Source organism: Scyliorhinus canicula, chromosome 1, assembly GCF_902713615.1.
Source record: "Scyliorhinus canicula chromosome 1, sScyCan1.1, whole genome shotgun sequence".
In the NCBI taxonomy this organism is placed as follows: domain Eukaryota; kingdom Metazoa; phylum Chordata; class Chondrichthyes; order Carcharhiniformes; family Scyliorhinidae; genus Scyliorhinus; species Scyliorhinus canicula.
Genome location: NC_052146.1, coordinates 238,147,690 through 238,162,183, shown reverse-complemented (window position 1 = coordinate 238,162,183; position 14,494 = coordinate 238,147,690). Strand labels below are relative to the sequence as shown.

Genomic DNA, 14,494 nt, shown 5'->3' with positions numbered 1-14,494 from the left:
AGGGGAATGGCAAGTGATATGGCAGATTTGAAAAGTAGAGGGCCAGCTTCAAGGAGGGGGAACTATTTTTAGTATGAGCTAGCATAGGAAGGCGGTTTGGGGGTAACCAGTTTCATGGAAATGGGGTGAACAGAGAAAGGGGTGGACCTCATGGATAATGAGTTCAGGGAAAGTATTAGGAGTGGTCATGAAAGGACGGCACGTGGCACAATGGTTAGCACTGGGACTGCAGCGCTGAGGACCCGGGTTCGAATCCCGGCCCTGGGTCACTGTCCGTGTGGAGTTTGCACATTCTCCCCATGCCTGCATGGGTTTCATCTCATGCAGGTATCAGTGTCTCATCTCCATAGTTCTGACTTCCATTTAAAAAGACCAAAATAAATATCTCCCCTCTGCAAAGTCATTTCCTGTTGCTGAGGACGGACTTAGTTCTACTTGCTCTTCATGTCGTAATCCTCTAAGCACAACAGAGACAGTTCAAACTTAACCAACCTCAACACATACAAACACCTTTGACCAGCATGTAAACTTCCCTTCCAGATACAAACATTAAATCAAACACAAGTGTTAAAGTGTTCTTTACGAATACTACAACCCTTTGCTCAGTTTCTTCCTATAGACAGGAATATGGCAGATCCTAACCAAGCCGCAGTTCCTTTTCGGTTATTGGTATAATTTGGTTTCTTATTTTAATATGGATCCCATTGTTTTCTTTCTTTCCATTTATTGAAAAAAATCCATCTTGGCTTGCTAACAATGCCTCGCTATAAAACAAGTGTAAATGTAGTTACATCTCAAATATAATTGGTAGACTACAAAGTACTTTTGGATGCCTTGAGGACATGCTGTTCTCTTTTCTTTCAATCTCCAAAACACTTTGACGCTGTTCCTTTCCATCATTCAGAAACTCCCATTTTTCATAGTAGTCACAACTTTCCAGCCAGTTTAACTGCCCCAAAAATAAATCTAACCCCTCATTTTGAGAGAGATTTTAACTAAGCTAGTTTTGACAATTTTTCAAAGCACTATGTATGGTAGTTAACAACTCTCCATCACTCTGGGACAGTTTAAAAGAGGTGTAAAAACTAGGAACTTTAGACCAGTCAGCGCGTCAAGCTCTAAAATACAGGTTAAAATTAATTAGGTCAAACAACTTGGATTGCTGTGTCAGGCAGCTTTCACGGTGTTCTTTGAAAAAAATAATATATTGATAAAGAATGCGCAGTGTGTTGCGCATGCAGATTAAGTGCCACACAGGAGCATTGCCGGTAGAATGGCAGCCTTGTGTAAAGTTAATGAATGCTTTTTCAAACTGAAGAAAAGTAAATGATTAAACTTTCTGGTCTGCAGAGGCTGGGCTTAATGTGTACATCTTTACTGATCACCACCCCTGCATCCGAGGATTGGAAGATTATGCCCAATGACCTCACATTTTCCACTTTTACTTCCCTCAACATCCTTGGATACATATCATTCAGCCCTGGTGTTTTATCAACATTTCCGAGCCCTAGTGTTTTATCTACAGCCAGTCTATCGAATACCTCAATTTTTTTTAGCCGAGCCTAATGTCTCAACCACCACTTTTTGCACAATGACTTATAGAGTCAGAAAATTTACAGTGCAGAAGGAGACCATTTGGCCCATCGAGTCTGCACCAGCCGTTGGAAAGAGCACCCTACTTAAGTCCACACCTCCACCCCAACCCGGTAACCCCACCTAACTTTTTTTGGACACCAAGGGTAATTTAGCATAGCCAATCTACCTAACCTGCACATCTTTGAACTGTGGGAGGAAACCGGAGCACCCAGAGGAAACCCACGCAGACACGGGGAGAATGTGCAGACTCCGCACAGACAGTGACCCAAGCCGGGAATTGAACTTGGGACCCTGGGACCGTAAAGCAACAGTGCTAAAAACCGTGCTACCGTGCCATGATGCCTTCGGAGGGGCAGGAGGTGGAGATAGTGATGGCAATGAACGCAGAGAAGGCGTTTGACCGGGTGGCATGTTCTTCTTTGATAAATACAGATTCAAAGAATTTTATTTAACATCCCAGCCAGACCACTGCTTCCATGCATAAATTCCCTTTGCGGTCATCAATTTGTCTCACTCCTCCTTTTAACTATTTATATTCCGAGAAAAGACTTTTGGATTCTCTTTTGATCTTAGCTGCCAGTCTCCTCTCATTCTTTGTTCTTCTTATTTCAGTTCCCCATTGAACTTCCTGCATTCAGCATGGTTCTCAGTTGCAATACCTTCCATATTATCAGTTCTTCTACTTGAAGTAGTTAAGACTGGAGGAATTTGAATACACAAGCTTTAAAAAACAAATAGATCATGTTTTCTTTTGTAAATAAGCACCAGCACTAACAACTGTTCAGGGTAAAGTACTAAAGTGATGAACATAGGTGTCCAATGTTGGAACTCTTCATTTTGAAGATATTGCAAAGCCATGGAGTGTACAGAAGAAGAAAAAATTGTATTTATCTAACATCTAGCACCCAGATGTCTCAAAATACAAAGTGTAGTAGTCACTGTTGTAATGGAAGAATCGTGACACCTAGTTTACACACAACCCCCACTCACAGCAATAACCAGATAATCTGTTTTTGTGATGCTAATTGAGGGATAAATATTAGCAAGGACACTCCACCCTTCTTTAAAATAGTGCAATGGGATATTTCTCATCTACACCAACAGACGAATTGAGCCTTAAATTAACACATCATCTTCAAGCAATGCACCACTCCCTCAGAACTGCAATCAGCCTAAATGTTTGTGTTCAAGTCCTGTAGTCGGGGCTTGAACCCAGAACCTTATGACTCAGGGAAAAGAATGTTACCAACTGAGCCAGGGCTGACAATATATTCGCTATATACCCGAGATTATTTTCACGCAAGAGAATGTTGAAGAGAAAAGCGATGCTAAAACTTGAGATTTTAGATAAGGTACCATAAACAATAGAACATTGGTGACTGGAGGACAAAGTAATTGTTTTTATTTTTGGGGTAGAATGCACTACCAAAAGTAGTGGGAGCAGAATCCACATTAACTATTCAGAAGGGAAGTCAATGAATGTAATTTCTTTTTTATTATAGAAAATTGAGGGAACAGGATTCAGTGGATAGCTCTTTGCATGAACACAGGCACAATTCGTTGAACAGCCTCCTTCAGTGCATTAGAGTTCTCTAAAATTCTACGATTTCATCAGTGAAAATGAAAGTTGCCTTAGCCCCCAGAGGTTCCTCTCCCCTTTTTGAGAGAGCGCTGACTGGTGGTGATTTAACACATGGGTCACCATACCTCAGGTAAGGAGCAGGGTCTTCATGGATAACCTCAGTCAGTGCAGGAATTGGACCCACGCTGCTGACGCCACTCCACACGATGAACCAGTTGCCCAGCCAACTGAGCTAGCCTACCCCACCAATTCCATCAGTATCCAACACACAACTCTAAAAGACCACAGATCCTTGACCTATACAATCTAGTTTTGTCTGGGCAGGAGCCAGGTTTAAGTTTCAAAACAGTCCCTGAAGAATTGGAAACTCAGTTTTACTACCAAAAAAGAGAAATATTTCTTTTGACTACGTACAGATGGAAGAAGCCTTCCCCAGCAATCAGGATTGTTTTTTTTAAAAGCAAAAAAAAAAAAGAGAAATCTGAAGCACAACTTCTAAACAGCAAGGATGGTCCCAATCAGTGTCACATGCAACATGTATCTCCATTTACTGAACTTTCAGTGTTGGTATTTATGACTTTATCTACCAATTGTAGGTCACGTCAAATTACAAAACTGAATTGGTGGTCTGCTGTTTCACATTTCATGTTTTGGGAATTTATTCCCCCCCCCAAAAAAAAACTCACATTTATCCATATTAAATTGCCTGCCAGATGACTGCCCAGACCACAAACTAGTCTTCCTGAAATCCTCTGGAGTTCACGCTGTGTATCAAGTCACCAGTATTTGCTTACTGCATTGATTCTTTTCACAGTGTATTTTAATCTCTGCAGACCTGATCACTGGGATTCTTCTACTGTCAGACAAGATGCATTGTCCCAAACGTTTTCTGTCCATCAGCCAACTTCCTTATACTTTACACCCTTTTTTCTGAAAATCACATTGTACTCTTTTCACTATATTCTCTATCTATCCAATTTTGTCACTTCAGAAAAAAGTTTGTCAGGCACGACTTGTCTTTAACAATTTCATATCGACTATCCATGATTGACCATGCATTTTGAAATGCTAAACTCTAATTAAAATAAAAAGAGTTTATCTAATGCAAATGTCAAACTAGTCTAATTTCCTGGCTTGTTCCTTTCCCTCCTCTTCAGCAAGGATATAGATACTCTGTCTGATAGCACAATTTAGTTTATTTGAGGATTTAATAATGGTGCCCAGAACCTCTACATTCTACATCCTAGGTTTCATGGCAGTTCTATTTTTCAAAATCAATTCCTTTTCTGTAGGTCTCAAACAATTGTTCCATAACCTCCTCTGATACAATATTTAATACCTTTGACCTGCCTGCAGCCTGCAGTCTGACTGTCTCAATTTTTTTTTTTTATACATTTATACAAATTCTTATTAATTTCTCTTGTATTTATATTTCTTTCAGCCCTTCTCATCTCACTTTGCATAATCCTAATTATTTTCAGTATTGACAGCTTTACCTCTTGCCAAGTCTCCTTTTCAGTTTCCTCTCTGCGGTGTCAAAGATTGGCAATACAATGGCCAAAATACATTTGAGGCAGAGCATGCCGCATTTGAGTTTATGTTGTGGTATTCAATTAAATATCTGCTGTCTGAGCGATGGAGGTGGTGAGAAGTTTCTATGTCCCCAACCCTGAACAGCAGAGGAGTTCAGGGTTCCAGCCAACATTTATCCGAAAACAAGTGACATAGTCATTTATTTGGTCATTCCTCGTGGAACATGCTGTCTGTAAGCTAGCCGCACATATACTGCATTACAATAGTGAATATATGCCTCAGTATTTAACTGGCTGAAAAGTCCTTTGGAACATCCTGATGTCATGAAAGGCACTAACTAAATGAAAGTCTTTCTGTCCCAAGCTAAGTTCTGTTTGTCCTTCACCCCAGTTCCTGCTGACCTTTGTTCATAGAATTTACAGTGCAGAAGGAGGCCATTCGGCCCATCAAGACTGCACCAGCTCTTGGAATGAGCACCCTACCCGAGGTCAACACCTCCAACCTATATCCATAACCCAGTAACCCCACCCAACACCAAGGGCAATTTTGGACACTAAGGGCAATTTATCATGGCCAATCCACCTAACCTGCACATCTTTGGACCGTGGGAGGAAACCAGAGCACCCGGAGGAAACCCACGCACACACGGGGAGGATGTGCAGACTCCGCACAGACAGTGACCCAAGCCGGGAATCGAACCTGGGACCCTGAAGCTGTGAAGCATTTGTGCTAGCCACAATGCTACCGTGCTGGTGTAGCCAATGGAGCACAAGGTTGACTTTTGCTTCTTTCCTCCCGCAATCAAATCAACCCATAGATGACAGGTCATCTGAATATGGCAACATGAGATACCCATCACTCACAAAATAGTCTCAAACAAAACTTTTACTAAGGAGGAAGATGTGGAGAATTGACAGAACACGTGGACAGAAGAAAATCTTTGAATATAAAACTTTTACATTCATTGTGTGTTTGGTGCAAACAGAAAAGCTTTGTTTTAGTTTAAGTTTTTGTTTTAAAGAACAATGGAGAGAAATACACAGGTGCTCTCACAGAAATAAAGGTACGGTGCTTTGTGTTTCAAAATCAGTAATTAAATCATGCTCGAAATCAGTAGATGCACATTATGTCCAATAGTCAACATGGCTATGCCTTGGCTTAAAGCATCATCTATGGAGGCTGTTTAGTACCTAAAGATTTTTCAATTCACAAGTTCTAGAAGGAAACATTCGAAGGGAATATTCATCAATTTTCATTTCGCAGGAGATATTTCTACCAGTGATACAAACATGAAAAGTTGAATTCTGTTGCACAGATCTCCAAGTATTTTAGGTTCCATTAAAAGAAAATGTACAAACATTCTCCCCGTGTTTGCATGGTTTTCGTCCCCACAACCCAAAGATGTGCAGGGTAGGTGGATTAGCCACGCTAAATTGCCCCTTAATTAGAAAAAATGAATTGGGTACTCTAAATTTATTTTAAAAAACAAAACGTACAATACAAATGCTAAAAAATTTTAAACAGTCATGATGTGGAAAAGTTTAAAAAAGGTAAAGCAAAGACAGAATGAACAAATAAGTTTGGATAACAGGGTTCAAAAAAATAAACTATCGATTTATTTCTTTACAATACAATTTAAGTTGTTTTTGTACACATAAATATAAATAGCTATCTTCCTGCCCCACCCCAAACAAACAATCACAGATTAGCAAAATTGATGATTGTAATTAACATTTACTTTAAAGGATTAAGTATTTAAAACACCAATTAACAATCATTTTTTAAATCGAAATGGGTATTCAATCATGATCTTGGGCCAATTCTAATAGATACGACAGCTCATTACCCTTTGGATCTAGCTTCTGCTCTAGCAGAGCAGGAAAGAAAAAGTGGTGTCAGTTCCAAACCATACCAAAAGCTAAATATATTGAGGAAAAAGTGAATTTCCAAGTGTCCATTTTCATACCTGTTAGTTAGGTAGTTTAATAGCACAGAAATTGGCATTCATCCAAAAAGGTGTTTCTGCTCTACAGGATCCTCCTCTCACTTCTTCACTTAACCCTACCAACATTTCAATGCCTTGTTCCCTTGTGATTAGTAGCTTCCCATTAAATAAATGTGCTAGTCACCTCCACTACTCCTTAGCAAGCTCTAAATGCTAACCAAACACTTTCTCCTGAATTATGTTTTGGATTTATCAGTGACCATCTTTTGTTTCTGACTCACCTTTGGTATCCACAAGGGGGAAGTATCTGTTTCTACATGGACCCTATTAAATCCTCACACACTTATAGGCCTCTTATCAGGAGCAGGCAAAACGAGGACCCAGAAGCAGTCAGCACCAAGAAGAGCTATCCCAGTCCAGTCCCGTCGGTGGCTCGACAGCAGTGTGGCTACATTCTGAGAGAAATTAAAGTGTGATATCACAGAACAACAGATAACTGAGTGGTTGGTGAAAATTTTCTTCAAAACTTGTGATACCACCTAGAAGGACCCAGGCAACAGATACAAGGGAAAGCCAGAGGAAAGCCACCACCTCTGAATTTCCCCTCCGAGTCACATCCTGACTTGTTGGAACTATATTGCTATTCCTTCACTGTTACTGGATCAAAATCGCGGAATTCCCTCCCTAACACCGTGGTTGTTCAGACTACAGGCTCAGTTCAAGAAAACAGCACAGAACATTCTCAAGAGCAATAAATGCTGGCCTATCCAGCAACACCTAAATCCATGAAATACATTTTTAAAAGTTTTGCTCAATTATATTAAAAACACCTACAATTTATTAGCAATTGTAAGGTTTTATTAACAGGCAAGGTGCACAGGCAGTATTAAAGGTTAGTGGGGTTAGAAGAAAAATAAATTAACGCAATGATGGCACGTCAGGTGGTGTGTTTCAACAGCAAAATGTGGGAGCTCCTGGATGCCAGTGTAATCCATATCTGCAGTCGGTGACTGAAACTTTAGGAGCTTCAGTCTTTAGATGGAGGCTGAGCTGCGATGCATCAGGAAGAGACACTTTGAACCAGGAGGCAGTCACATATCTTTGAATAAGTTCTTCTGATTTGGTCAGTGGTCAGGGACAGGAGGTGCAACTGTGGATGAGGCTAGTTTGGGACCCAGAACACAGAAGTGGATGAGGCCCAGCCTTTGCAATTGTCCAACAGATTCAACAGGATGGATGAGCAAACTGACCATGGCACTGTGGCACAGAAAGCATTCTAGTGGGAGGAGTTAAAAGAAAATAGTGGTAGTTGTGGACAGTATAGTTTGTGTACAAATCTAAGAGCACAGCAACAGAGAAGGATGATTTTAATCCACATATAGATTGGATGAATCAGATTGACAATGGTAACCTGGATGGTGAATACGTTTTCGGGACAGTGAGAGCAGCACGTTCTAGCACCAGAGGGCAGGTTTCTACCAAATCTGGTAATGTGCATGTGCAATGAGATAGAATTAATTCATTACCTCATAGTGACGGTGCCCCTATATAGCAGTGATCATAATATGATTGAATTCACATTCAGTTTGAGTGCAAGAAGAGTGGATCCAAGACGCGTGTTTTAAACTTAAATAATGGTAATTATGTGGACCTGAAGAGAGCGGACTAAAGTGAACTGGAAAATTAGGTCAAGGGATAGGTCAAAGATGCAGTGGCAGACATTTAAAGAGTATTTCACAACACTAAGAAAAGGTACATTCCAGGAAGGACACACTATCTGTGACTAACTGAGGAAGTTAAAGATGCTATCAAATTGAAAGAAAAAGAACATAATTCTGCAAAGATGAGTGGCAATTGAGAAATTCTGATTTGCAAGAGGCAAGGCAAAAAAAGTTGAACGACATTTAACACACCAGCACAGTAACATCAGTCGGGCGACAACAAGCATACAAACCAAATTGTAGAAATGTTGACTTGCAGGGTAGGCAGCCAAGCACTGGCAGACAAGAACTGATGGTTGACCAGTGGCAAGCAGCTTGGGTTAAATGAGACAAGCAGAGTGAAGGCAACAGTACATGTCCTTCTAGCAGTCTTAAAAGGTGGTGGAGGTAGAGGGGAGAAGCAGAGCAACAGATCAAAAGCACTGGGAGTGCATGAAACAACAGAGGGCACAAAAGCAGGATGTCACCTCAGATACTAGCCCAAACCACCAAGTAGAACAGGGTTTTTTAAAGTTTAGGCGTGACTGCAGGTGGGTCGCAGAGTGATCAGTGGCACACCCGCAGTGTCCCAATTGTGGGTGAAGCATCCAACCGCTGCTTCGCCATTTTGTTTTGAGAATAATGGCCACTGCCACCTTCTCAATGAGAGCAAAAAGAGGCTATGTGCAGTCTTCTAGCCAGAGGTGGCAGCAGTGAGCAGGTCATGCACCCTACACATACACTTGACGTCAAATGCCCTCCTGTGCGTGTTTTTGGCACCAAATCAGAGCTTCTTCCATTTTCTAGCTGCTGGCAAGCAAGGTAAGAGACTTGTGACAGTGAATAGATTTCATTCACAGGACAGCCAGAGACATAAATAGGCAGTGTTTACTTAACAGGACCTCTGGAGAGAGCTGCTCTGAAGAGTCCAGGGCTGGGCAGGACAGGGCTAGTGTTAGCTCTGTACAAAACTCCAGGGCCTTGGTGAACAGCCTACAAAGAAGAAACTCAACTCTGCAAAAAAAACAGTATGAAGATGGTTTCTCAAGACATGCTTATGTCAATTGTGCCAATGCAAAGCCCATGTGTGGTAGACAAGGATTGGCAAATGAGAGAAGTTTCAAATTTTGAAAGAGAAGTGAGGGGTCAAAAATCCCTTTGAGGTTGAGATCCCAAAGTCAGTTATTAATTTCTAGCCGACTCTAAATGAAAAGACTACACAGATGAACCTTGCCTGTGACAGCACCAAAAGCCCATGAGGCTATCAGCATTCTACAGTAGCACGTCTCAGGAGTATCCAATGCCGAGTAAAATTATCATTGTTGCCATTGCCCTTCATGGCGACCAAGATGTGCGAAGTTGGATTTTCTATTCTCACTGTGAAGATGGCACAAAGGAATTGGCTGAAGTCTGCACCCGATATGTGCATTGCACTCTCCTCCTGTGAGCCTGATTGGAGTGAGATCATGACCACCAAACAGGCTGCCCTCTCGCAATAAAAGGTAAGCAAACGTGGCGTGTGTCGCGAAGATTGGCCGGATTGGGTCACAAAGGTTGGCAGGTTGACACAGTGGTTCCCGGGGAAAAAAGGTTGAAAAACACCGAAGTAGAAGACATCATGCGGGTCGTAAAAAAGCAGGGGATAAAAAAAATCTACAATAGCGGTGGCCAAATCTTGGCTCCTGAGCCAAATGCAACTTTTAGAGTGTGCCTTATTCCTTGCGCTGTGAAACTTTGACATTGGAGGCAGGTAAACAGCCAGGTATAACTTCGGCCACAAACAGCTTCAAAAAGGGAGAACAAACTGTAGCATTGGGAGGGTTAGAAACAAGATCAAGGATTAATATCCAATAATCTTGAATTTTCTCTGCTGTTCAGTGAGTCCATGACTGATTCAGTCTCCACCCAGCACCATCATGTGATTCCTTTTGTAATTTCCCCACCAGGGAGGCACAGGTCCGCATGACCAATTCAGCACTATTTTAGAGTAACCTCTCTTGCTCCATAACCCACCGGCTCGCTGCTGACTTGCGGCCTCTCTTCCCATCTTGTATCCATAATGGAGACCTCTAGCAGTGATTAGTCCTAATAAATAAGTATCACCTTACTTAAAAGATATTATAATGATTTTACAAGCTGGATTTTAATTTAAGCAAATATACTAATTAAATACAGGTAAAATATAACAATTAATTCAAACTTAACTGTGATAGGTATACTTTATGGTTATGTACGTTTATAGAAAGCTGCAAGATATATACATACATTAGTAAATATTTGTGCACACATGTACTTTTCAAAAATGTTATCCCATCCTTAAAGTCACAAAGCCAAGGTGCAGTGTGGACAGGGCAAAACCGTACTCCAAAACCCAATTCAAATTGAAGCCAATTCATGGTCTCCACAAGAGAGACATACAAGATCCAAGCTGACAAGAAAAGGCATTACACCCGATCTTGGGCCAATGCATACATATATTTTAACACGATCTGTGTTTACATTTTAACAATATTTCCTCAAAGAAATGTGCGCAATAGTAATCATAGAATTTACAGTGTAGAAGGAGGCCATTCAGCCCATCGAGTCTGCACCGGCTCTTGGAAAGAGCACCCTACCCAAGGTCAACAACTCCACCCTATCCCCATAACCCAGTAACCCCACCTAACACTAAGGGCAATTTTGGACACTAAGGGCAATTTATCATGGCCAATCCACCTAACCTGCACACCTTTGGAACGTGGGAGGAAACCAGAGCACCCGGAGGAAACCCACGCACACACGGGGAGGATGTGCAGACTCCGAACAGACAGTGACCCAAGCCGGAATCGAACCTGGGACCCTGGAGCTGTGAAGCATTTGTGCTATCCACAATGCTACCGTGCTGCCATAATAAATGTGTCTGAAAGGTTGCCCATGTTCTGTGGCTCTTAAATGTTCGATTACCATATATTACTCTTCGCTACGTTTGGTCACCCCTGGTCTATCAGCTTTCAGTATAAATATTTTCAATGGATTAGCAAGGAGGCAGCAACGCCAGATCAGCACCAGTGGTTCAACTTCAGAATCATTCAGTAACAAAAGGTTGCTAACGAGCCACTGGTGGAAAGGTACATCAGCATGGCATGTCTAAATTATAACTTAATCACTTATTACTCAAAGGAACTTTACATATAACTAACAGCAAGATGCATTTAACTATTCAGACTATCGAGTTGCGACTTAAAGGGACAAGCGGGAGGGGCAGTTCAACATAACACCTCAATATACAAGAACTAGCAAGAATTTGCTAGCCATTAGTCATGACCTCCAACTTTTAGCAAAGCTCTTGCGCTGCTATCTCCCAAATTGAAAAATTATCTAACTTCCCATTTTAGTTCCTCGCCTTCTGACTAAACTGTTAATGGGTGAAGGGTCACAGACTTGAAAGAAGTATTGAATTTCTAGTTTGATTTATATCTGTACAAGTTTCAAATCAAAGTTTTAAAAATCCACTGTGTTGCCTACTTAAATCCTAGAATCCCTACAGTGCAGACCATTCGACCCATTGCACCAACCCTCTGAAAGAGCATCCAACCTAGGCCCACTCCCTATCCCCGTAACCCCACCTAACCTGCAGAACTGTGGATACTGAAGGGCAATTTTATCATGGCCAAGCCACCTAACTTGCACATCTTTGGACTGTGGGATGAAATAGGAGTACGCGGAGCAAACCTCCGCACGCACGGCGAGAAAGAGCAAACTTAAGGACAGCACGGTAGCATGGTGGTTAGCATAAATGCTTCACAGCTCCAGGGTCCCAGGTTCGATTCCCGGCTGGGTCACTGTCTGTGTGGAGTCTGCATGTCCTTTTCGTGTGTGCGTGGGTTTCCTCCGGGTGCTCCGGTTTCCTCCCACAGTCCAAAGATGTGCGGGTTAGGTGAATTGGCCATGCTAAATTGTCCATAGTGTCCTAAAAAAAAAGTAAGAGTTTGTGTGTTGTGGGGGAGGATACGTGGGTTTGAGTAGGGTGATCATTGTTCGGCACAACATTGAGGGCCGAAGGGCCTGTTCTGCGCTGTACTGTTCTATGTTCCACAGTCACCCTTCTGGGTCGGTGCCGCTGAGGCTGCATTACTAACGACTGAGCCACCGTGCCACCCAAAAGATGTGTTACTTGACAGATTTTCTCCTGGTTCTTACAGGAGATTAATAATTTTATTCAGGACCAGTTTTCAAGCTCAATTTCGCAATGTGGCACTGAGCAGACGCCATCCAGCACTTTGGTTATTTAGTCAGTGGGAGTCGCTACTCCCACGCCGTTTCCTGATAAATCAAGAGAACCGAAACAAAACTGGTGACTCAAATACTTCGGCAGCTAACGGCTGCCATATGAATAAGCTACTTCTTTGGCACATTTCAATAACTGGGAAGAACCTGTCTGCAGGCAAAGCGAGTGGTCCTGAGGATTGCCATGGGAGGAAGAGGACAATCATTGGGCATGGCTGAAGCCTGGGCGCATCACGTGCCACAAGCCCCACCCCTCATGCAGTGGTTGGTGGAGATGCCGCCGGGCCCGCTTTCTGATTGGTCAGTCTGACTGTCAATCAACCGGGAGGTCACCGTCAATGAGGAGGAGGAAACCGAGGCGGCGGGCGGGCCGTCCATGGCTCATTTCCTCTTCTCACATTGTCCGCCCAACAGTATACATCAACCCAACACATTTTCACGATTTTAAACTTTATAGACTACATTCACCACAACCACCCTCACCTCCCCCCCCCCCCCCCCAACGGCTTTAAACAATCGGAAGGCGGCCACTCCTCCCGTCGTGCCTTTGTAAATGCTCGCCCGCCAGTATCCTCAACCGCAAATTCATTCCCCTTTCTAAATTAGTGAATCTGATTCCAGCACGTACTGCAAATTAAAAGACACTGCTTTGAAAAATCGCGATTCTCCTTTCGTCAATTAATTAAAGCTATACGATTTAAAAACAAAATAAAAAATAAATCGATCTGCGTGCTCCTTGCTGGCGAAAAGGTGCGAATTCCAGCTGAAAACACAAAAATGTCTGCTCCTTTCTGCAAAGTCCCAACTTAAATGAGGTGACTCTTTGGAGCCTCGTCTTCTGAGTGCTCCAAGGAGTCGGGGGCGGCTGGCAATCTGAACACTTACCGATTGACTCTGGGCGTGTCTTAACGGACCCGGTGGCTGCAACAGCCGCCGAATCTGAACTGGAATCCGGTTCGGGTCGGCTTCTGGCGGGCAGGGGTGGAGGAGTCACGAAGCCATCATCGCCGATGTCCGTGTTTCGTGCCGGCTCGAAGGCGCTGGGAGCCGCAGGTCCCGGGACCGAGAATATGGGTGCGTCGCCAGCCGCAGGCTTGAGGGGAATCAAATCGTCCTCCTTCTCCACATCTTCTTGGGAAGAACTCTGAACAATGTCATCCAAACGAACCGAGGTCGAAACAAGGGGGGGTTGCCATTCCTCTGTCATTCTGACAGTTCGTTTAAAATCTTGGGACTTTATTCTGGGAAGAAATTTAACTCTTCGCTTTCAGCTACTGCGTGGGCTTTCAACGACGCAGAAGTGTCGCTAATGCCTGTTTGAACGGTTGAGAAGTGCGCCACCAGACAGAGGCGGGTATTATTGAGGAAGGAAACAGGAGACAAGACCTCCCTCCGTACTCCCCTTATGCAGTGATTAGAATATTAGAAAATGGCGGCGCGATGATTCACACAAACCTGAGAACGCCTCCTCCGAAGACAACCAAACCTTGAGGAGACGAATGAAGTGAATGATGTCGCCTCCAGCCAATAGGCGGAGCGGGCGTCCACCAAGTGTGGCGCCACTGGGTGATTCCAGACCAATGAAAGCCAAGCGTTTTGAAATTGTGATCTGATTGGTCAGCCCGGGAACTATTGTCTGCCCACTTTAATCTTGCGCCATAATTGAAGGGGATTATTTTTCTCCGCAGTGGATTTCAGGTGCAAAGAGGTTATCAGACGCTCAAAATCGGCTCAAATCATTCAGAGAGCTGGAGTTCAGCGAGGATTCAGAATAAAAGCAACATCAGAACTTACAAACAGACACTGAGACCCAGCTTGGCTGGTGGTGAGAAAGGCACAAACCCCCCACCCCAGATCCTTCTTGTGCCCCCA

At 43.0% G+C, this 14,494-nt stretch overlaps 1 protein-coding gene across 1 annotated transcript in view; it reads right to left on the bottom strand.

Moving 5' to 3' along the window:
* Window positions 1-14,031, bottom strand: part of LOC119972712 (reticulon-3-like) — a 110,502-nt gene extending 96,471 nt beyond the window's left edge. Inside the window, exon 1 of the mRNA XM_038809877.1 lies at window positions 13,508-14,031. Within this exon, the coding sequence (XP_038665805.1) occupies window positions 13,508-13,829 (322 nt within the window). The 5' untranslated portion in view covers window positions 13,830-14,031. The remainder of the gene's footprint in view (window positions 1-13,507) is intronic.
* Between the last annotated feature and the right edge of the window lie 463 nt (window positions 14,032-14,494).